General features: G+C 42.3%; 1 protein-coding gene across 3 annotated transcripts in view; it reads right to left on the reverse strand.

Annotated features, from left to right (window-relative positions):
• The window catches only part of plxnb1b (plexin b1b), a 111,903-nt gene that overhangs the window by 30,361 nt on the left and 58,605 nt on the right, over nucleotides 1-22,937 (reverse strand). For all 3 annotated transcript variants that reach the window (XM_070958634.1, XM_070958631.1, XM_070958633.1), the window contains 3 exons: nucleotides 13,595-13,682; nucleotides 10,498-11,665; nucleotides 6,076-6,258 (listed from right to left, as the gene is read on the reverse strand). In XM_070958634.1, the coding sequence (XP_070814735.1) occupies nucleotides 6,076-6,258; nucleotides 10,498-11,655 (1,341 nt within the window). In that variant the 5' untranslated portion in view covers nucleotides 11,656-11,665; nucleotides 13,595-13,682. The remainder of the gene's footprint in view (nucleotides 1-6,075; nucleotides 6,259-10,497; nucleotides 11,666-13,594; nucleotides 13,683-22,937) is intronic.

The following is a 22,937-nucleotide window of genomic DNA, read 5'->3' on the forward strand; positions in this document are numbered from 1 at the left end:
ACATTTATCAGACTTCATACAGCTCACTCTGGAGACAATGAAGGCTTTATCCTCCTTTTTCCATATATGCAGTAGTACTTCCCAACACCTTATTTCTTAACTTAGGCATCAACACTGATAAAGGAAATACAGTATGTCAAGTTTAGGAGGTCTGCCCCACAGAATGATACAACAAAGGACTGACAGCATAAAAAAACAAATCCACGTAGTTGATGGCAACACACAGCTGTGCTTTGACAAACAACCATGTTACGTGCAGTCACCCCCCCCCCCCCTCTGCTGTGCATCTGAGGGCAACTGGCACTCAGGTAGAGAGAGGAGGAGGGGATAAGAGGGACAGGGAGTGTAGGGATGGGTGGCACATGGCACAGACACCTGCACAGGTGGTGAGAGGTTTTCTTTTGTTCCTCTTCTGTTCTTCTTTTCCCCAAGCAGGGTTGGTCTCCCCCATGCTTGTTTAGGTGCTGGGGTTTTGTTGTGTTAGTTGGGGCTGGAGGTTGCCGGTAGTTCTGTTATTCGTTTCTTGGTTTATTTTAGGTTTAGGTTGGCGGTAGGTAGGTTAGGGGAGAGACAATGGATTACAGATTACAAATCCGGCACCACAGGACGGTGAGACAAAGATGGGTCTGACAGAAGGAAGAGACTCTACCAACAGTCTAATACTAGGAGGCCTCCATGACCAGTCTGATGTTGTGCTGCCTATTAGAAGTCCAGAGCGGCTCAAGTGTGAGTTAATATGAAAGGGCAGCCTGACCAACTAGATGTTATTTACAGGAGCCTGAACATCAGCTTCATTTAATCTAATGTCATTAGTGAGATGTTCCACAGTGAGGGGAACTCTGCTGGAACAAAGACAGCAATCACCCTAATGGGAAAATCCAGCACAGGTCAAGAGGAAGTGTGGATTCCCAAATCTAGCCTGTGATGTTGCAGGATGTACCCCTGATGCCAGGTTAATCCCAACCTCCAGGTATTTGGAGAATTTGAGGTCAGCTATGCAGGCTGACACTCTTTGATCCCACAGCACCTTAAAGACAGACTGTCCAGGCTTCAATACCTGTCCATCAAGACTGCAGCAAATTACTGAAACGACAAAAAAGATGAGTACACACAAGCAAGTAAATGACACTCCTCTATTCAAACAAGTAAACGAAAAGCAAGGAATCCACACTAGGGGTCCCTTCTGTTAGTGAGGGAGATGATTATTTCAAGGTTTTTGACGGAAGGACAGATGTTTAGCAAAATTTGTCAAACAACAACAAAATACAGGAAATAAATTCAACACAAACACAAAGATGTAAAAGGATGAGTGGGAAAGTCAGACTGGAAGCGGCAGTGCAGCCATTGCATGCTTGCTGCACAAACCCTGCTTTCTTCCACCATTACACGCTGAGCTAACCTCAACAAAAACATTTAGAGATGGAATCCTGACTGTTCAGTATCTGCATGTTCCTGCAGCAGTTTGAAAGAGTGCTGCAGTTTCAGCAATTCCACTTGCCTTAAAATCACACTGGCTCCTTTGTCCAGAACACCAGCTTAACTTCATTAAGTTCTTCTTATTCCCAGCAGCTGCAATTAGCCAATGTTTATCGCAACGCACCATGTTTATCTACCAGGAGGTCAACAACACTGGGAGGGGGTCAACACGTCACACTCATTACATAAGATTAGGTTACAGTGACAGAGTCATTCAGATGACCTCCACTCAATTTGCATGAAGAGTTTAAAAGAACAAGTTTGTAGCAGGAAAACTACATTCATTTAAAATTGATAAAAATTGACACACAAACACAATGATTTAGTTTAGCAACGATCCTCTGTGTAGTTTTTTTCTTAATGGTTCCAGCTGTTTGGACTGCTTCTTTTGGGCAATAGTGTTGTATTATGACTTACTGATTTACAGTAGAATTGTATTTGTCATCAGATCAGATGATACTACTGCTTTGCAAAAATTCTGTTTTCTAAATGAATTAATTTACAATGTAATTAAGAACTAACAAAATGGGCAAATGAAGCTGTTGTGTAAACACATCTGTCCACCCAACATAGAATTTTCTACACAATAGTGCACTTCCGATGTTCTGGCAATAGTTCGAGGAAGGCCGTTCCTGTTCCATCATGCCAAGCCTGATCGTCCAGCATCACGGTTAGACCTCATGAAGGCTCTTGTGGCTGAATGGGAGCAAACCCCTGCTGCAAGCCTGAAGAGTGGAGGCTGTTACAGCAGCACAGTAATGTCCATGGTTATGGAATCCACATGTTCAACTCATACATCATGTGAGTTTAGAAAGTTTGAGCATCCACATACTTCTGGCCATATAGTTTATTTCAATATAGTGTATGAAAGCCAGTACAGATGACAGATAAAAACAAAGAAGAAGAAGAAGTTAAGACTGGACGGACGGACGGACGGACGGACGGACGGACGGACGGACGGACGGACGGACGGACAGACAGGAAGCTCCATGATTTATTGAGAGCACAATACATCACAGATGAGCTCCAATCTAAAGAGGAGAGCTGCAGGAATCAGCTGGGAGGGAAAGTGCAGAGTGTCTGGAGTGATCACACAACTAAAGCAGGGAGCCCATTTTCACCTAAAACGCAGACAGTGTCAAACGATGGCATATGTGTCATCTGTAGACACTGTCACGCCTCACAGCTAGAGCCAAGACAGCTCATCCATGGATTCTAGATAATGCAGGGAAATAAATGACCTAGATGAAACTCTGTTTCTTCATGAATGAATGCTCTGCATTACATATCCAAAAATTCAATTATGTCTCCATTGAAATCACATTTACAGCAGTGTAACTTATTTGTAGGATAAGCAGGAAAGTCCTCTGGCAACAATCGAGCTGCTCCAAATCTCCTCAACCCACTATCAACTAGATCTAATCAGATAATAGTTTGACATGGTGGCATTTTGTATTTTTCATTATGACTGATTTAATAATGAGTGTATTATTGTTTTGTAGCCCCCTCTTAGTCAGGGGCATTAAGGTTCACATCTGGGGCTGTAGTGTGTGAGACATGCAGACCTCCAAATATGAATACAGCTGCTCAAACATGCTGCCAAGAGCCATGTTTGTGGACATGCTGAAGATCCTACAGTCATCATGGTTCCGGTGTGTAAAACCGTGCGATGTTATTTCTCATCAAAATGATTCATGTAATAACATCTGCACTTTCATGCCACCGCAGAGGTAAAAAATCAAATGACAGCAGACTTAAAATGTGGTCTGAAGTGATTTCTTAAGTTTCATTCAGTTAGATTTAGCAGTTTTAAGAAACAGTTTTCGCTTAATCTTAGTATTGTGACCAAGGCCAAACTTCAAAAATATACAGTATATAGTAAATATACCGAATATACATTTATTAAATACTTTATTTTTTGTCCCAAATTTCAATTTTCTAAAATTTCTTTTCAAACTATAATTATGATGCCACCAGAGTGATAGACTATAAATAATAAATGCATGAAAACAGAGGAACAACAACATTTCCTCTGCTTCACATGAGGGACATAAAGCAAGTGACTGGATGTTTAAAAGTCTGTTTTTGCTTCTTCAATGGTTTATTCACTTGGTTTTCTGCACAGTGACCTAAGAATCAAACTGACATTCTTCAGCTGGACAATCCCTTTGACACACAGAGCACATCTGATGAACAGCTAAGGGTGCGAGCAAAGTTTAATTTAAATGTTCACTGTTGGTGGTGGCAGTCAGGACACAGACTGACAATGTATCCATTAATGACAGTGACATTGACACTGACACTGTCTGCTGTTATGACCGATCTCTACATAATTCTGAATGAGTCTCTCTGTTAGGAAGTGCATGTGTCTGCCAGTCAATGATGACAGTGCACAACACAAGTATGGAGCTAAGTTATCTGGTCACCGTGATGTGCGCCTCAGGGTTTAGCTGGCCCCATGTGACGTAACTGTGTAAAAATACGTTAATGGCCTTCATTGTGCTACTTCTGCCTGCCTTAACCACAAGCCACCATTGAAAAAAAAAAAAGAGACAAAGAGCCAACTGTGTGGAGGCAAGCTCACGATCTGTAAACTCCCGATATCAAGGGGCCTCCATCCAAGCTCTCTGCTCCAGCTCAGTGCAGTGTTCAATGTTATCAATAATCAAAATAAATATATAGAATAAGTGCAGTAGTGTTTCAAAAGGCCCAACATCTTTTTAAACTGTTTTTATACACACATTCAGCTGACATGTTCTATTCAATTGCAGTTATCCCCTTTGCTTGTTTTTGGTTGGTAGCCACAACAGGACATCTCTTGTGTCTTCTTGTTTAACGAGCTTCACCCTAACCTCCATCTGAACCCACGGAGAGACTGCCATACATGACCCCGTCGTGACCTCTGTGACACCTTGGAAATCAAACTGACAGCCTGTTGAGGATGCCGCTTCAGAAGAGCTTCACGTGATGCGGCCACTGTAACTGAAAGTTACAAAATTTCTATTGAGTGCCCCCCACTGGCAGCAGGGAAATCCCCTTTAAAGCAGCCTGCGCTTCTGTTATACAAGGAAATATTCTAATTTACTGCTTCCTGTTTTCCATCCCAGTGTTGAGCCAAAAAATAGAAATACTGCATAAAGTCCACTCTCACTGCTATAATTGGGGATGGACCAAATATTACAAACACCTTCCAGTATACTCTAATAGAATTCAACCACCACAAACAACAGCCTCCAAAATGACTTAACAGTTAATAAAACAAGCAACAAAATCTGAATATGCTTTAAAAAGGTTGAATTTTTTTTATTCTGTTGTGTTGGATTACACTGGATGAAACTACGTGTACCTGAGTAGGGATAAAACACCTCAAGGAGAAGTATGCAAATAAATGAATCTCTATGATGAGTGGAACGTGTTGAATAACTTATTATAGTGACATATTTAAAAGATCTGCCCACAATCTTATTCCACCAGCCTTGTTCCCTGAATCTGTCAGAAATAAGCCAAGTATTCTTAATAAGTCAGTCAAGTCAAACAATACATTACAATACAATCTAGTTTATCACAAGCACTTTTTCAACAGTGAGAAAAAGAAAAACCAATCCTGAACTACCGACCAGGCAAAGTGGGCACAGGGCCCTCAGCTCCTCCTTGCCACTGACACAGCTCTAAAGCAGAACACTGTAATGTTCATTTATATGCAGCTAAATCAAATAAACCTAATTTACATCAATAACAGTATTTAGAGCAGTTGTTTGGAACCAGTCAAGACATTAAGAAAAGTCTGCCAGTCTACTTTTTTGCGGCACATCTGTAAACATGAGCGATGTAAAGAACAAGATATTACCTACATTACAACATTCACTATTCTACAAGCTGGTAAGATTGTTGGAAATGAATAAGCAGACCAATATGTAGATGCTGACCTCAAAAGTTCTAAAAATAAAACCATGCTACATCAACTATAATGACTTAATGACATGCAGTTTTAAAACTTAGGAATTTCTGTGCCATATGATAAAACCATGTTTTTAAAAAGGCACTATTTACCAGGCACACACTGATGTGCTTGGTGTTCTCATCATGTACTGGAGGAGTGGAGTTGGTACAATGGGACAATCTGCCAAAATCTCAGCGCATTCCTTTAACAAGATGGAAACTTAACTCTGGATGTACCAGGATTCTGCTCCTGAGATTATTTCTGGACTGCTGGGTTAAGCCTATCTGCCTCTAAACACTGAGACTATTTTGGACCTAGAACAATAGAGAGCTGGTGTCTGAAGGTGAACAGAGAAAGGTTGAACTGGATGTCTGCTGGGTTGACTGCCATGTCTGTACAGGGACAGACATTACAGTTATATGAGAAATACCAAGCACACTTTACCCAAATATGGTCTGAACTGAAAATAATGACACAAGTTGTTGAGTATGCCAGACTATTACTTCATATTTCCAGCAATAATAGCACAATCCCTGCATAACATCATGTCACATAAACAAAGTAAACCTTGGTAGTGATTTCAGTGTGTGCAGAAACACACCACCTTGCAAACTGACAACCTGTCTGTGCATGTCTGAAAATCTGTGACACCGTGTTACCTTGTGCAGGTTCCCTTTGGAGTCTCCCAGGAAGGCAATGGTATGTCCTGCCCTTACACTGACAGCCACCGCAGTGAGACGGGCAGACGGGCTGTCCAATATAGTCTCTGCTTCTACGGCCATCCTGCTGGCCATCGGGCTGGGGGTGTGGTCAGAGCCGCAGGGATAAGCATCTAGAGTGTTCTAATAGAGGGGACACAGGAGAGACCAATCAGTGTGTGAGATTCTCAAATGTCATCTTCAGATAACATGAAGATTTGACTAAAAAATGAATCATCACATCATATTGCATATATATAGCAGGTGAAATGTAAAGGATACTGTGTTTTGTGCAAAAAGAAACCCTTCAAAGTATCTGTTATTCATTTCTCAGCAAGTCAGCCAGTTACCAAAAATAAAGCAGCAGTGTTCTATTGTGGTAACTAAAATCCCAGCAGGATTTATTGTGGAGGGGCTGGGGTTTGGGAACAAACTATCACTGGATTCCAGTGACTTCTACACTCTGTGCTTTAAAGCTCAAAGACCATTTGTTTTTGCTTCCACAGTTTGGCAGGAGGGAGTCTTTGCTCTGGCGGGATGGTTGTTGTTTTTTGTTCTAGGCAATTTATTTTTCACTGAGAACATTTGAAAGTGGGGTCATTGCTGCATCATTGGTAATCTTAGGAAGTAGAGGCAATGAACCTGAGAGCTCTGCCCGTTGAAGGGTACTTGTTTTGATGGACTGCATGTAGTTGGCTAGTGTGTTGTTATGAATGAACCCCTTATTTGGCATGCTCATAAAAAAAACACTGCTGATATACCAGCACTGCTGAACTTTTATCACACAATCCAACTCCAGTACCACTGAAATATTGTCCTGATTTCACCACTGCACCAAACTGTCCAACTTTAAACTTGGTTCTAATAACACGCTGAACAGTGTCCAAATAGCTATGTATAGGTCTCAGTGAGTATTGATTAAAGGAGTGCCTGAGGGTTAAGTTAACCACAGGGAGTGAAGTTCAGTTTAGACAGTCTGTTCTGTCCACATCATGAGAACCCAACCATTAGAGAAAAACAAGGAAGGATGACTGTATGCTAAGAATAGCCCCAAACTATATTATGACAACTGAAATAGTTATGAAGTTATGATGCCCAGACTAGGAACATGGCCTGGAAGCTCAAAGGCTGGCATGTCACTTACTGCCTGGCTGATGGCAGCCGCTGATTACACTGTAATGACACATGCTGACGAGCACTGTGCAGACTGCTATCATCTAGACATTTAGCCATAAGCACAGAGGGCAGCAATAACTGCAAGGGAGTAAGATAACAAAAAAAGATTGATAGTTGCATTACGGCTACTAATGCCTGGAGTCCTAAATCCTGATCATTAGTTACAAATCATGTTCCCCAAAGCTTAGACCTTGCGTGAGAGTCCATCCCTGATGCAGATAGACTGTCCTGGCAAAGACTGAACAGGGATGAAGCTGCTTTGGTGTTGTTTGTGCACTGGGATCCAATTGAGATTTGACATCTTAATGACACTGTAAATCTCTTTTCAGCTCCAAATCTCCCGTCACTGTTCTCTTCTAGCCATATTGTGTGCGCTGATTCCCCTTTGTCCTGCTGTACATTCATTTCTGTCCCGTTCCACTTCCTAGCCCACCTATTTCCTTTTCTTTCACCTAAAATCCTTCTCCACTGTGTATGTATCCCTCAATGTCTTATTCTTTTCCTCCTTCAGAAGCTCACCTATGTCTGGTGTTTCTTCATCCGTCCTTGTCAGGGCTTGTTAAACATTACCCTCAACCCCACCCCACTAAGTAGAGCTAATACCACCGATCAATCCCTCCCTGGCCAGCAATTCTATTAAATTACACTGTTGCAGGTTGAGGGGTCAGTGCTGCTCTACGTCCTCAACACAGGAGGAAGTGATAATAGAGGAGGATGTCAAACTAGTCTACAATGTCCGTCCAAATGCAATGTTCACGTAGACACACACACACACACACACAACACATAAAGTCAGAATCTCCAGAGTTGGTGTTATTAGAGGACCACTCTAATTCAATCCCTCCTCCGCAGCACTGAATTTGTCTGTTAGAAAAATGTCAAATCTAATTTCATCCTCTCTGATACAAAGGTCACTTTGCTGCAATAGGATAGCCCTGGACAGCTTCAGATGCATGGCACCAGCTTTGGCAGATGAAAGCTTTTATTCAGTATTGCTGTCACAGAAAAAACATTACTTCTCTATAAAAGAAAAAAAGGCCAGACAGTATGTTCTTCTGTAATGACAATAACAATGAAAACAAGAAGGAGAATGTCAAGTATACTGAGTTATTTAGTGATTTCACTGCGTTCCTCTCTGCCTTATGTTTATGCGAACATTTTCATTTGGACAAAGAAAATATACTCCAATACATGATAGCACTGACCAATGTACAATGCAAGGCCATTCAACGCAAGGTTATTCTTAGCATGTATGCTGCTTTCAGTGACACTCTGTCACACAAACATATAATTGCACATAGTGGCATGTGGGAGTGGAGCAGTATAACTGCTATCTGGTTCAGTATATTGACCACTGTGTGGTTTGCTGGAGAAAGTGGTGATAAGTCCCTCACTCAAGTGAATCTCAGTCACAAAAAGCACTCTGACCCACTGCATGCTCTGTTGCCATATCAGTGTCAGGGTATTGTCCTCTTTGTTACACAGTGTGGATGTAACTAGCAAGCAGCTCTGAATGGATCATCTAAAATAATTTTCTTGCAGAGTTTTATAGTTTTATATATAGTGGATGTAGGCCATCTAACCTGAAACAAAAGCCACCTAAATGAAATTAAATCTTGATCTTATTGTCTGGCGATTGTTTAGGCTGATTGACTGAATTGATCTCATATATATTGTGTTAGGGTCACAGTACTTTACCACCTCTGCAAAACAATGCCCTGAAGAAATGTTGAAATCAGGAAGTTATGGTGTAAAGATTGCAGGTAAGTATAGCAGCTGTTTGCTACCTGTTAAAAATGGAACAACCTTGCAGCTAGGGCTGGGCAATATGGCTGAAAACTCTATTGCGATATAAGTGTTTTATATTGGTCGATATCGATAATTATTGATATTTTTTATGACCTATTTAAAATAAGGACCGGAAGAAAAATACATTCAATTTAAACATTTTTATTTTAAATTGAACCTTCCTCTGATTATAATCCCCTCAGCTATCAAGGCAGAAAGGAAAGGAAATGTCAACACAACCATGGAAAACACTCAAATAATAAATGTAAAAAAAGTGTAAAAATGTAAACCGAGAGAAACCTGAGAACTTTTTTCCTGCAGGTTTAGTGCAGGAAGTTCACAAGCTGATTCACCTTCTGCTGAATAAAATGTTTTCAGATATGTGCAGTGTTTTGGAAACATAGCTGAAACTGAGGTAGACTTGACTGAATTATAAAACCAGCCTAGACATATGAACAACTTTAGTCACTCTTCTTACTCTAAACAAACATGAACTATTCAATTATATTTTTATTGCAAGTGTGTTTTTTTTTTAAAAAAAAGTACATGTAAGAGATGTTTATAACCTGGCTTCTCGTCAGTGCTCAGTGAAGCATGTCTTTAGCTATATGATATGCCGCTGCCTCCGTTATGTCTTCGTGCCTTTTAGATGATTTGTCATCAGGCACTGAAGCAGATACCTCTGCATGGTGGTCAGCTGTTTGTGCAGTGGTGCTGCGGTTGTAGATGTTGTTGAACATTGGCGAATACGGCTGCGCTCCAAAGAGTGAGCGCAGCTAAGGTGGTTAAACAAGTTTGTGGTTTTACCGGTCTTGGTGGGGACGAAAGTCTTGCATAGGTTACAGACCACAGTGGTCTGACTACGGTCCGACTTATAAAATCCAAAAAACTCCATACTGGCGAGCTGACTTTCCCTGTTTTATCGACAATTTCTTTGCTTGCTGCAGCGCTTTCCATTTCTCATCTCACTCCTCGCAAAGCATCAAACTACGCGATGGCGCAACCGAACTTGATAATGTTACATGATTGGCGTGTTAGCATGTCTCTCTCACTGATCAGCGATTACTCCCTACGTTGCTCAGTTACCTGAGAGCGAGTGCCTTTGTTCATGCAACCAACCTTGCTTCGCAACCTCAGGTATCTTCTGCCGAAGAAAAAAAAGTTATCGAATGTTTTATCAAACGCATTTTTTATTGATATTGATGACGTGTCTATCGCGAGACATATCGCTATCGTTTTTATCGCCCAGCCCTACTTGCAGCAAAGGCATCATGACATAGTTTTGGATAAGGCTGCATGGATTGCACTCTAACAGATCTGAACCTCTTATGTATTGGTGCTTATTTGTTCACGCTTTCATTTTTTTTAAGGTGACAGCACTGATTGATAACTACATGACAAGCAACCTGTTGAACTTACCTCTGGCAGGTTGGCACAGTTGGATTTGACTTCATACTCAATGTAGGCTGCTTCCAGTCCTGCTTCTTTACCCATCTGTGTGTAGCACAGATCTCTGGTGTAGTTAATCCTGCCGTCCACATCTTCCAGGCTGAACATGCAGAGGGCTGAGTCCTCACTGGGCTGAGTTGATGAGGCCAAACGAGTGGAGAAGACACCAAGAAGAGTTTCTGAGGCTGGACTCACTACACCGTCCTTGTTGAGGCCAAGCTGGACAGCTTGCAAGAGGTTGTAAATTTTTCCTGCCCTGGAACGGCATGTCAAGGGTACTTCCACATAGGAGTAATAGGCCTGGTCATCCAAACAAACACGAGAGACATAGGTGCGGTACTCTCGTGACTGTGACTTTAGGTCCCGCCTATAGAAGAGGAAATATACATGTTGACGGTGGACGAATGACGCTACAAAATGATGGTCGTATTCTGAAAGACGGCCGGCCACAGCCAACTTGGCAGTCTCCTCGTAAGAAAAGACGGGTTCCTGGGCAAGGTTTCTTGTGGAAATAGGTGGGTGGCTGCTGGTGTAACCCCGCCCCACAAACAGTACTGGTTGCCTATCCGGATGCGAGCGAACCACAAGTCCCACAGTGCTAACGTTGGGGTGGTTAGCTGCTACATATTGAGTATCCACCGGCCTCTCTGTAGAGAAAAGTACCACATCCACAGAATCCAGGCTACGTTTCTGGCAAATTCCTTGGTTGACACTTCCGCAGGTAATAAGCTCCATGGAATATGGGTCAACCAGCAGGAGCTTATTATGGTTGCTGGTGACCCTAGCCTGAGGGCAGTTGCTCTCAGTTACAGGAGGCAAGCACTCCCGGCTGTCGGTTACAGGTCCAGTGTCATCCTGCAGTTCAAGTTGCAGGAATTGATCCAGCTGGAACAGGCGATCTCGGGCACCAACATAGACACGACTGACACTTGGGTCAGGATGCAGGGCTAAGTGCTCAAACAGAGTATCATTGCGGACAAAGGTGGGGTAAAGACTCAAAGACGAGTGCAATCCTTGAACAGCGCCACAAAGTAATGAGGTGAAGGGCCATCCGAGGGTTAGCAGCAGGACAGAAAGCAGTGTTCGGACTGCTAACACTGAAAGATGACGCACCATCCCCGGAGGCATGGCAGCAGAGCTGGTGGAAAGAAGACAGGACACAGTGTTAGAAAGTGTGTCTATATTCACTAGAACAGGAGCTGTCAAATGTTTTCATGTCACAGACCTCCAAACACATACAAGCCATGGATCCCCATCTCCACATTTAGTTCTAGAAACCCTTATGGATACATTTTACAAGCAAATTGCTGCATATTAAAACTGTTCTTCAGCACAGACCCCCTCGAACAGTGGTTCCCAAGCAAGGAGCCATGGACCACTACCAGGCTACAGAGCAAGAAAAGTGGTGGGATTCATCAGTCACACCCTAACAACAGAATACTGTTTCTGAACTGAGGTTCTGTAGGTTATCAGTATGTGAGGCTGTTACCTACTGTACAGTACATGTGCTGCATTCCTATAACTGCTGCAACAAGTTAGCTAATGCTGGGATAAGACCCCTCCCTGCTGCGTTGGTTGTTATCTACTACGACACACTACAGGGGCTGAAACAAGCATTTGTTGCACTCAATACCCAGGTGATATCCATCTGATACCACCTGGTTTAATAATGGCACTGAGTAATCATCAACCTTTATTTTACCATAAAATGCCATTGAGGGGGTAGGCTCTTACAATGGTGTCAAGATGTAAAACATTTCTTGCAAACAAAACAGATAATAGAGATAACAATGTAAGATAGCTTAACATTAACAAATGTTAAATGTGGTATAGAGTAAAAAAATTTAAAAAAAGAGGAAATACAATGAAGTGTGAAGTAGAATAAAATAAATAGAAGAGCAATAAAAAGATAAAAATACAAGCTTCAGACAAAGCAGGATTGATAAATATCCTAAAGTGTGACAGTATAAAACCCAAATGATGGATCCACGTAGAGCAGGGGCAGAGAACTTTCAGCCTTCAGGCTGTATATGGGCCCTGCGATCGACTGGCGACCGGTCCAGGGTGTACCCCGCCTCTCGCCCATTGACAGCTGGGATAGGCTCCAGCCCCCCTGCAACCCCGAAAGGGATAGGTGGTATAGAAAATGGATGGATGGATGGGCTGTATATGGTCCATGAGACCTTTTGATCCGGCCCGTGAGGCAATTCATAAATGAAAAAGAGAAATTACTTTTTTTCAGCGATAAAGAAAATAACATGAAATGTTACACAACACACGTAGCAGTTGATACCATGTCAGTACATCATGGCGACTGTCATCAAAACAAAAGTAACAAACAAGTGTTTTCAAGAGGAATGCACAAAAGATTATTTTTTTTGGTTGAAGTAAAAGGCACACCAGTGTGTCTAAGTTAGTTTGCAGGAGCACATCTGCAGTGATGAAAAAGGCCAACCTCAGGAGTCATTACGGCGCGAAACATAGGCTGGATGAGCTGCAAGGACCAATGAATGTGGAAGAAATTAATGCTCTCAGTGGTCAGCTCTTTTCAAAACTGACTCTTGGAAAGATTCAGTTGCACTCAGGACACTCATGACTGACCCAAACTTGGAAAGCCAGATAGCATCATCTGATGCTACTGAATAGCAACCCTTATTACTACCAACTGACATCAAACACGAAAGAGAAGCAGTTCCAGCAATCACGGAGGTTAGTGTGATATATGTGTTAAATAATTAAGTGTGGCCAGGGATGCCACCAAGGGAGGTGGGGCGAGTGCACCATGACACAATTCTGGCCACCCAAAGTGGTCCGATCGGTTGCATACGCATAATAAGCTTCTCAGGTGCTGCCCAATCACCAGTAACCCCCCCCCCACGCCAACAGGGTTCAAACTGGTACTTTTGATGTTTATGCAGAAGTCTGATTTCTCTGCAGATTAACGTGGAAGGCCAACTAATAAAACTGTGAAGTGTTTGATAAGATTAACAATTGTTTCTATTGCAGAATCCATGACTAACAGTTAAAAAAAACCCTAGAATGACTCCAGCAGACAGTGGCTCCTCACCATTTGTTTCCAGCGGTGTCTTATAGAGGCATGTCACCTCTTGACCTTCCAGCAGCTCGGGTTTAAAAACACATCCTTTGGACACAACCTGCAACACAAAGGAAGAGAAGACACATCAGTATACTCCATACAACACCCAGAGTGATTTATGAACACGAATGCACGTATGACAAACCTCACCCCTAAGAACATTACCACAACCACAAGCCTGCGTGTCGGCTACAAACACAGACTCTGACGTTCAAACACCTTGTATTTTTTGGCATCACTGCAGTCCACTAAAAGCCGTGGGAAGCTCATACCCATTGAAATTCCTGTCAGACCTATGTCTGACTGGCTACATCCGTTTTTGCAAGTAAAAAAGCCCTCAGCAGAGGCCAAGTCAAGTAGTGTCAGTCCAAGAGGGCTTTCAGTGCCACACACGCTGTCCCAGTATACAATCCTCCCTCATTGCTAGGATACAAGGTACAAAACCCTTTAGCTTCATAGTCCCTGCCAAAAAAACAAGTTGCTCTGAGGTAAAAGAAGATGGCATGAGAACCTTGAGAGTGGTACAGTTCCCTTAATTGTGCACCTGAATCTGTGGTTTCACACTTGATATGTCAAATATCGTCATGTCTCCAGTTACCACTGCTAAACTGCACTCAGTTCTCATTTTCACTCCATATATAGTATATCCTCCATTTTCCTGCTCATAATCTCCCTCTTCTTTCAATCCACCTCTCCTCCTCCATTGCCTCCCAACTCTCCATCACTGGCACAGAAGCAGGATTATCTCTTACAAGTTCAGGCGGCTCTCCAGCGGGCTTAACCAAAGGGGAGGTTGGGGAAAAAAGACAGAGACAGACTGAAAAAGACACTATTCACCTCACTGAATGGACCGATCCTCATCCAGTGCACGCAAGCACACACATGCGCACACACACGCATACAAACACACACACCTTTTTCCGTGCCACACTAGAAGCATTAGAAAGCTTGCTTTGTTGGTTGCAATCTCTTGTGTGTGGGAATGGGGGTAAAAACCTGGCAACAGGCCAAAGTTGAAAAGAAAGGACACAAAAACTATTTACAAGAGTGCAATAATTCTGATCATTGTTATCTGTTTCCACTCGATGGCATGCTCATGTAGAACTACCTCCAGTTCCAATACTAGCAGAGGCACAGAGGTCAAGCAGACTGATTGCTGCCTGTGACTGACCCCAAAATCATCAAATCTAAACCAAAAAACAGTCTTTCTCCTCTGACCCCTGGGGGTGGAAGAGCAAGTTTTCAATAACTTGTTCGGAAGCTGCACCTCGGTGGCTAAACTCTGCAGTCCGCATGTCACAACTTTGGTGGAAAGGAGCTTTACAGCACTGTGCAGATAATCCTGAAAGCACTGGTCCGGAGGCTAATGGAGCAGAGACAGGAATGACTGGCATTAGTGCTGTGCGATATGGACAAAAATTTATATGCCGATATAGGTAATTTTATATCCCGATAACACTATATATCCCAATATAGTATTTTTACTTAAAATTATATATATATATACACACACATGAAATAAATGCCAATTCCTCTGATCTTTCTACTTTTATTTATAAAACACATATTTTATATATAAAGGGACAAGACAATTAAAAAACAATAAAAAGTCTTTTTAGTGCCAGAGTCCCTCTTTTTGTTACTTTCTGTTTTGTTACTAGACAATTAAAAAAACAATTAAAAATAAAATAAATAAAACACAAATATCAAATGGACAAATATTCAAAAATATCTGGTAGTGCAATCAGTTTCATCACTTTGTGGGTTAACTTTAGTAGTTTGTTGCATTTTAACGCTGTCTCTGTACTGTTCTTCATGCCGTGTCTTTAAGTGATAGAAAAGATTAGACGTGTTCGAGTCGCTAGTGACGACTTGTTGGCGGCATGTTTTGCAGATGACTGTTTTTTTGGTCGGTGTCCGCCTTTTTAAATCCAAACCAGTGCCAAACAATGGAGTTTCCACTCCCTCTTTTCGGCACCAATTCCTCTTTGGGTTCTGTTGGTTCAGCGTCTACTGTGCTCCCCATCTCTGCTATGCTGCTATGTTATGTCTCGCATGCATGGCTGAAAACGTTAGCGGTGCCGTAACAGAGTTCTTGCAGGTGACGTAAACTGCTACCACAAAGCAGGAGCGTTGCTACAGTTACATTCGCCGAGCTAACCACAGCCCACATGTTAAAATTACGATATAAACAATAGAGGATTATATCGTACGGTAGACATTTTTCTGTCGCACTACGACATATATCGTAATATCACACAGCACTAACTGGCATGTTAACTTGTAGAAGCAGTAGTTCAAGAAATACAGTGCTTCTCCTGTTTCCTATTCTCGCCTGTGGTTTCTGGAGATTGGATGTATGTTACTCCATCTTGGGTAACAATGTAAATTTGAGCACAGGGTTGTCTTCTCCAATAACTCTCAAACTGTGGAGACTGTCACTCCATTCATCCAAGAGTAACAGCCCAGTCAGATCCTCATCTATCATAATTTGCTATTTGTTAAAAGCTACAAATCAAATAGCTGAAAACTACAGTAAACCGGGCTGCCACCACTCTGGCACAAGCTCATTTGGAAGAGGTTTCCCTTCCCTTCAGTGAATAATCCAATCACACCCAACTTCATTCAGAGTTTGAGACATACGAGAACAAGGGAATGGACTCTTGATTGAATTCTCTCACGTTAAAAATCACATTTCACCTCGAGTGGAAGTTTTTTTTGTATGTGACTCCAGCAAGCCAAAAGGTATCAGTTTGATGAGAGGAGAGAGGCGGAAATGTTGCCTGTAAATGCTTTATTTGCCCTTTACTTTTAGGTAATGGACTCCACCCTGTCTGCAGACAAGTATCTTAACTCAGTTCATATGTATGTTATGTTCAGATATAGAGCATGTATTCCAGCTAAAACAGGTCACGACAGTTTGACAAAGAGCGTGTTTAGTATATGAAGGATGCACAACAAACAGAGGTGATAAATTGGTCATGACACATTTCAAGATAAATGGCACTTTATTACATATGAAGAAACAGTTCAGTCCAACCTACTCAGTGCCACTTTATCATGCTATGAATAATACCAGTAATGAACTGCTGCCATCAGTAGTCAACCTACTGCTTTACAAACAAAAAAGTGTGAATTTGTTGTGACCTGTAGTTGGCTTGGATTGTGTCATTTTCCTCAGCAAACTGCAATACAGTTCTCTTGGAAGGTGTCGGACACTAAGCTCAATGAAATTTTTAGTGCAGTGGCGTTGTTATCACCTGGAATATGAAATGTTCCTACTGGACAGCAGCAGCAATATGCCTCCACCAAAACTGTCTTTGTGATGTATTCAACTGAATATAGGTTGAAAAGGATTTGTAAATGCTTGCCTTCTCATGAATGCAATAGTGGTGGTGACTGGTGTTCTTCACACCCCAACACTGTAGACACGTTGTCCGTGCGTTGCTGTTTTGATCGGGATATCCCAATTGATTACCCCTGTTTGCTCACACATGTAAACAGGTTATTCCGAATTCAGAAACTGGAATATTGACCATAACCCGAATACTGACTGCATGTAAACGTAGTCATTGTCTCATGTTGAAGAAGACAGGGCCATGCCAGACTGATGGACCATGGGAGGATGGTTTCAAAAGAGCTTTGAGACTGAACCAGGTTTCTAAAGGCGAAAATAAGCGTAAATACATTCTTAACTTGTACCAATGTATTTTTCAGAGGACAGGTAGCTGTGGAGCCCACATCAAGTTGACAGGACCATCAGGGTAGGATCCCCCTAGGACTAACCAAAGTCTACCAACCCCAACCCACCACAAATGAACTGGACAAGAGCCTGAGCAGCAGCCAAAGACCCCACAACACAACGAAGCATTCCTGAGAGGCACATTCAATTGAACCATCATCCACTTCATTGAGTCCAGCCTTAATTTTCAATTCAGCTATCCTACATTCTGGAGACGACAGAGAAGGACAACAGCAGGGAGGGGTACAGAGGATATTTGAAGTGCAAAAAGCTGGCAGAGTGACATTAGCAGACAGAAACGGGGTTACAGGAAGACAATGGCGAAAGGGGAAGAAGGGGGTGAGACAGAGAAGGGGGAAACGACGAGGGAAATCTCACAAACAAGAGCTCACAAGCCTCAGTGCTCACTGGGAACTGATGGAATGTGACTAATGATAATAAGCCAGAGAGAGAGAGAGAGAGAGAGAGAGAGAGAGAGAGAGAGAGAGAGAGAGAAAATGGGGGGGCATTAATTATAGTGCCTACCCATAATGCTCCATTCAACACCCGCTCATTTGCAGAACAAGGGGGAGGGGAAATAAAGCATAAACACACACACGCCTTTAATGACAAGTCCTCCTCTGTACACTTTAAACAAATAAACACACTCCAAAATGCCCAGACACACACATGTGGAGGAATAGTGGGACTCAGCGAGGCCTTGGGTGAATGCAGCCATCTGCAATCAGTCATTGCCTTTACATCAACAAACAGTGTTTACAAAGGATGCTTTAGTGGCTGTGAGAGCCCACGGTGTTCAATTACACAAACACTGGCCGTCAACATCCTCCTCCTGCTTCTCCACAACACAACTGTTACTACTGTGATATACAAGCTGTGTAAACCATTAGCGCTACTTCCTAACACCTAGCAGGAAGGACACTGGGGCTCTGCAAATGTTCACTGTTGTCTCTCTGGACTCCCAGAGACTGAACATATCAGACTCCAAAAGTTTAAGAGTAGTTCTCAATGTTCAACCTAAAAGCACAGGGTCTCCTGAATAATGCAACAATGCTATAGGTGTGTGTTAAAAGAATTAGCTGCAAATAAGTGCTGTGCAGATACACATTCATGACAAAAATCAGAAATGCGTGTTGTACAGTTGTTTCAAAATGTGACTTTGTATGCCAGGCAGCAACTGAATTGGGTCTGGAATATAGAATGACAGCAACTGTCACTGTCAGTTCATGTCAACACATTTGAGCCAATGAAGTAAACTGAGAGATGTCCAAGATACAACAGACATGAAGTAATGTTTTTGAACTCAGCTGCTCATCAGTACGGTCAAACTGATAGGACATGAACGCAGCATTGGCTTCAGCTTGCAGTTATTGGAACACACAACAGAAGGTGACACTCAGCGAATGGATGTTTTGCACTAAAATGCACCATGAGAGTCATAGTTAACTTCTCACCTTATGTTTTTTCGTACAGATGCTCACATTTTTGACCTATATCTTTTCAAACATACCTGCTCATTCTTTGTTAGAGATTTGGTGACTGTGGGAGTTTCATATCTATGAAAGAAGCTCTCCCACCGTCACTCACCTAACATTTGAAAATCACTGAGAACAATGATGCTCAGGATATTCACGTAGACAGCTGAGATACACCCTCTTGTGTTAATGGGTTTCATTTGAACGTACCACAGTGAAACAAATTACACTTGTGTTTACCAGGAACACTTGCAACATGTCTGTTCCGTCACAGCCTCCCTGTGCTACTGGTTGTAATATTTTGCTTCTGATTAGAAACATTAAAAATACATAACTTATAAATGCCACAAATCAGTCTTCCTTTGGGTGGTGTAGCAAAGCTTTTACTGCCGCTACAGTTTCTCCCATCCTGCCAGTAGCTCTGTCTAGTAACTATTAATAACAGACTCAGTCATAACATCAGAGCGGCCGTATCACTCAGCCTGCTGCATGCTGCCAACATTGCTTCCGGAGATTTTTTAGCTGCACACTGAACCCACAGCTGTTTATTATAAAGTGTGAGATTTCCACTTCTTATATGGTGTGAAATAAAAATGCGAGAATAAAAACTGGTTGCTGACACATTGTCACATGGTTTGTAACCAATAATCAGAGTCATTTCTGGCCATTTATTCAGTGTCTTAATAAGCATATGCAGAAGTAGCAATGGTTACTGTCCTGTGTCAGAGCTGTGGTGCTTTCTTTCCCTCTCAGTCACTCCACTGGTCTGCCTACTTGCGCTGGAGCTGGACAGCCCAGCTGGCTGGCTGACAAGGAGTTATTTATAGAGAAACCCCCAACAATTGCTGCCCATCTCAAAGAACACATTCCTCCTTGGCTGATGAACTTCACAGAGAGAAGGGGGGGGGGGGGGGGGAATCATCGCCCTGCGCTCTCTTCCGGAAAACGTCCTTCCAGAAATTAAGACATAAAAGTCCCTCCGTTTCCCTGATTAGGCCCTTTTAAGGGATGTAGTCCCTCAATGACATGGCAGTGGGCTTTTCTGGACATGTTTCAGTGGTCAGAGGAGAGCCACTTGTCGCTGCAGAGGAGCTGGGTGAGTAAAGGAAGTTCCCATGGTTGTTAAACTTTATGGCCCTGAAGAAATCTTCCCTGGGGTGACAGAGGTTGAGTCTGGATACAAGACAGGACGGACATCCGGGTCTCAGGGATCATCTCTACATTTGGGTGGAACTCAATAGCTTTGAACAAATGTGTACATGAGCTTCCTTTTTCCTCATCATGAATCAGAGTTGCTCTCTGTGTAAAGGCTGCTGTTCACTGGGCTGAGGTCAGATGGGATGTCAGCCTTAAAATGACTATTCAGGCACGATGTGAGCTTCTGGCTCCCATTGAATCTGTTCATGTTGACCGTGACAGGTTTTTTTTTAAGATATATATAGAATTTTGGCATAATCAAAGATACTTCACACATCTGTCACTCACTGACTTTCATTCAAAACAGAAACAGAAAATAAGACTGCAGACTTTTAACTCAGTGAGAAAATGCAAGACAATGATTGCAGTAACTCTACCGACTCTAATGATTGCATTTTGCAAAGCTGCTAACTAAGCCACTCTAATCTTAACATCTTATTTCTTCTCAATTGTTTTCCAGCGTCACCTTCAAAATGAAGTTACACCTAGTTAATAGCTAAGCTCCAACTCTTTGGTTACATTAAGATCTGCCTCCTGCCACATCATTCACGTCAAGAGACAGACCAAAATGATGTTTCTACCAGCTCTGTCAAACAAAAGGAAAAATAAAGATATTACTATTTAAACACAATCCCAATTACACTTTAAATTAGTGCCTCCTTTTTACTGGCAGCAGAAGAGAAGAAAAAAAAATAGACAGGAAATGAGCAACATCTCCAATCACACTGCAATAGTCCTTTGAGTCATGTCAACATGATAAAGGAGCATGTCTGTGGTGGAATTAGATGTTAAGGGGCAGAAATGAGAGCAAATAGCGAGTCATCAGTGCTATCATAAACAGTCACAGCTGCCACACAGGAAGCTATTAAAAGTCTGCAGACTTTATCTGGATCGTAACTCAGATACAGACAGGTGCGGCTGGCAGCGCACACATCATAAAGTATCTACATTGGTGCAAGCAATAACTTTTGAGTGCAATGAAGCAGAGAAGCAATAATGCTTTGGGGTAAGTTAAAACTTACTCCTTCCACTGTGATATTATTTGGCTTTGAGACAAAGTGTTTGTGGTACATTCATCTACTCCACACTGAAGCCTGTAAGCATCAAAACAGCTCAGACTGCGACGGTGATGAGACAGGTTGAGGTACAACTCACCACAGAGCAGGACACACACTCAAAATAGTGTAAATATAACGTTAATACACATCCTGTACGCTGGCTCTCTGACACTGTTCTCTCCACACATCCCCAGTAAATATGAGAGTTAGATTATGATACGACATTTTGAAATGTCTGTATTACAAAACCAAACAGGCTGGGAAATTGACCTACAACATTCCATGTTCACTACTGGCCAGGGACAGCCCCCCTCCACCCACACAAAAAGAGAAAAAAAAAAAACGTGATTTTGGTGGAGAGAGTTTCATACTGATTGGGTGCTGTTGCATTAGAAATACTGTCACATTACAGCAGTGCTATTGTGCTTTTCCATTTCATGCTATAACTGCAGCTGGAACAAAAACATCTGCTGATGGAGAAGCGTCAGGGCTGAATATCCAGATTGTAGAGGTTAATCCTATTATACCACATAGCCTTACCTGTAACGGAAACCGTGTTCAGAATAGTAAGAGGGAGTGCAGTGGACACACACTGAGGTTATAGGTTTTTCTAACATACAGATGTGAACAAACACATTGAGAAAACAAAGTGTTTACTGTATTTAGGTTAATCTGAAAAGCACATGAAAAAAACAACTTTCTGCAGCTTAAATCCTCTGCAGTGTCTGCTTATGTTCACTTATACTGACTCTGAGGGTATTTGGCTGATGTGCAACAAAACAAGCAGCTCTTTTGAATTTCTTCTAATTTTTTTTACTTCATGTTTTTACTCTCTGAAGCATACATTTTAGACGTTCTTGCCAAAACAAGACCCTGTTTACAGTGAAATGTGCAGTAAACAAGACATTTTATTGTCTCAGGGCCTGAAATCTATTTAAAGAGTCACTTTAAAACAATTAATTTATTTTACTGGTCATAGGTGCAAAGCATGTGCATGGTGTAACCTCTACACCACAGTGGGCGTGTGTGTGTGTGTGCGCGCACATGCACATGCGTGTGTGTGTTTGTGGAATCCTAGTGTATAATTCCAGTGTTCAGGGCAGTCACTGTGGATGGCAGCTGTCCAACGGGACAGTCACATTTACACAGAATAGAAGGGTGGGGACACACAGAGACCCACACACACAGGTTATCATTACCAACTTAACACTGAGACACACTCTTGGAGACTGTATTTAACTGCTTAACAGTCTGACTTATTCAACAGGACAGAGAGTTCAAAGATGACAACCACCACTCCCACAGACAGCAGGAGGAGACATTTGACCAGGTGAGAGGGTTATTAGACAGCCATAAAAGCTCTGAGGAGAGGAAGGATCATCTAATAGAGGTTAACAAGAAACATTAGAGAGAAGGACTTGAAAAAAGAGAGAGGGACACATCATATTGATAAGATAATAAACTGTAAAGCTCTATGAAAATAAGCTTTCCTCCTCCTCCAGCAGGAGGCACTCAGCATGTCACCAGATGGGGCCTCAGGAACTCAGTACCTGATGAAAATCGGGGAAGTCATTGCAGTGAATAGCTCTGCTGTTCCACCAGGAGCTCCGGTGGGCAGGACAGCATTCATCCTGAAGCAAATTAGCAAAACTCAACCTTTGACATTCGTCTGCTGTGTCCCGACAGCTCCGGCCCTGCCCATAGATGATACTTTGCCAGTTATGAACACCAGCATGTGGCTACCGGCCTTGATGGACCCAGTGTGTTTCCTCACTGTCGGCCATCCAGTGCCCACTGGCTGTGTGTGCGTTGAGGGGCCATCAAGGACAAGCTGGCAGGTA

This window comes from Chaetodon trifascialis, chromosome 3 (genome assembly GCF_039877785.1).
Source record: "Chaetodon trifascialis isolate fChaTrf1 chromosome 3, fChaTrf1.hap1, whole genome shotgun sequence".
NCBI classification, from domain to species: domain Eukaryota; kingdom Metazoa; phylum Chordata; class Actinopteri; order Chaetodontiformes; family Chaetodontidae; genus Chaetodon; species Chaetodon trifascialis.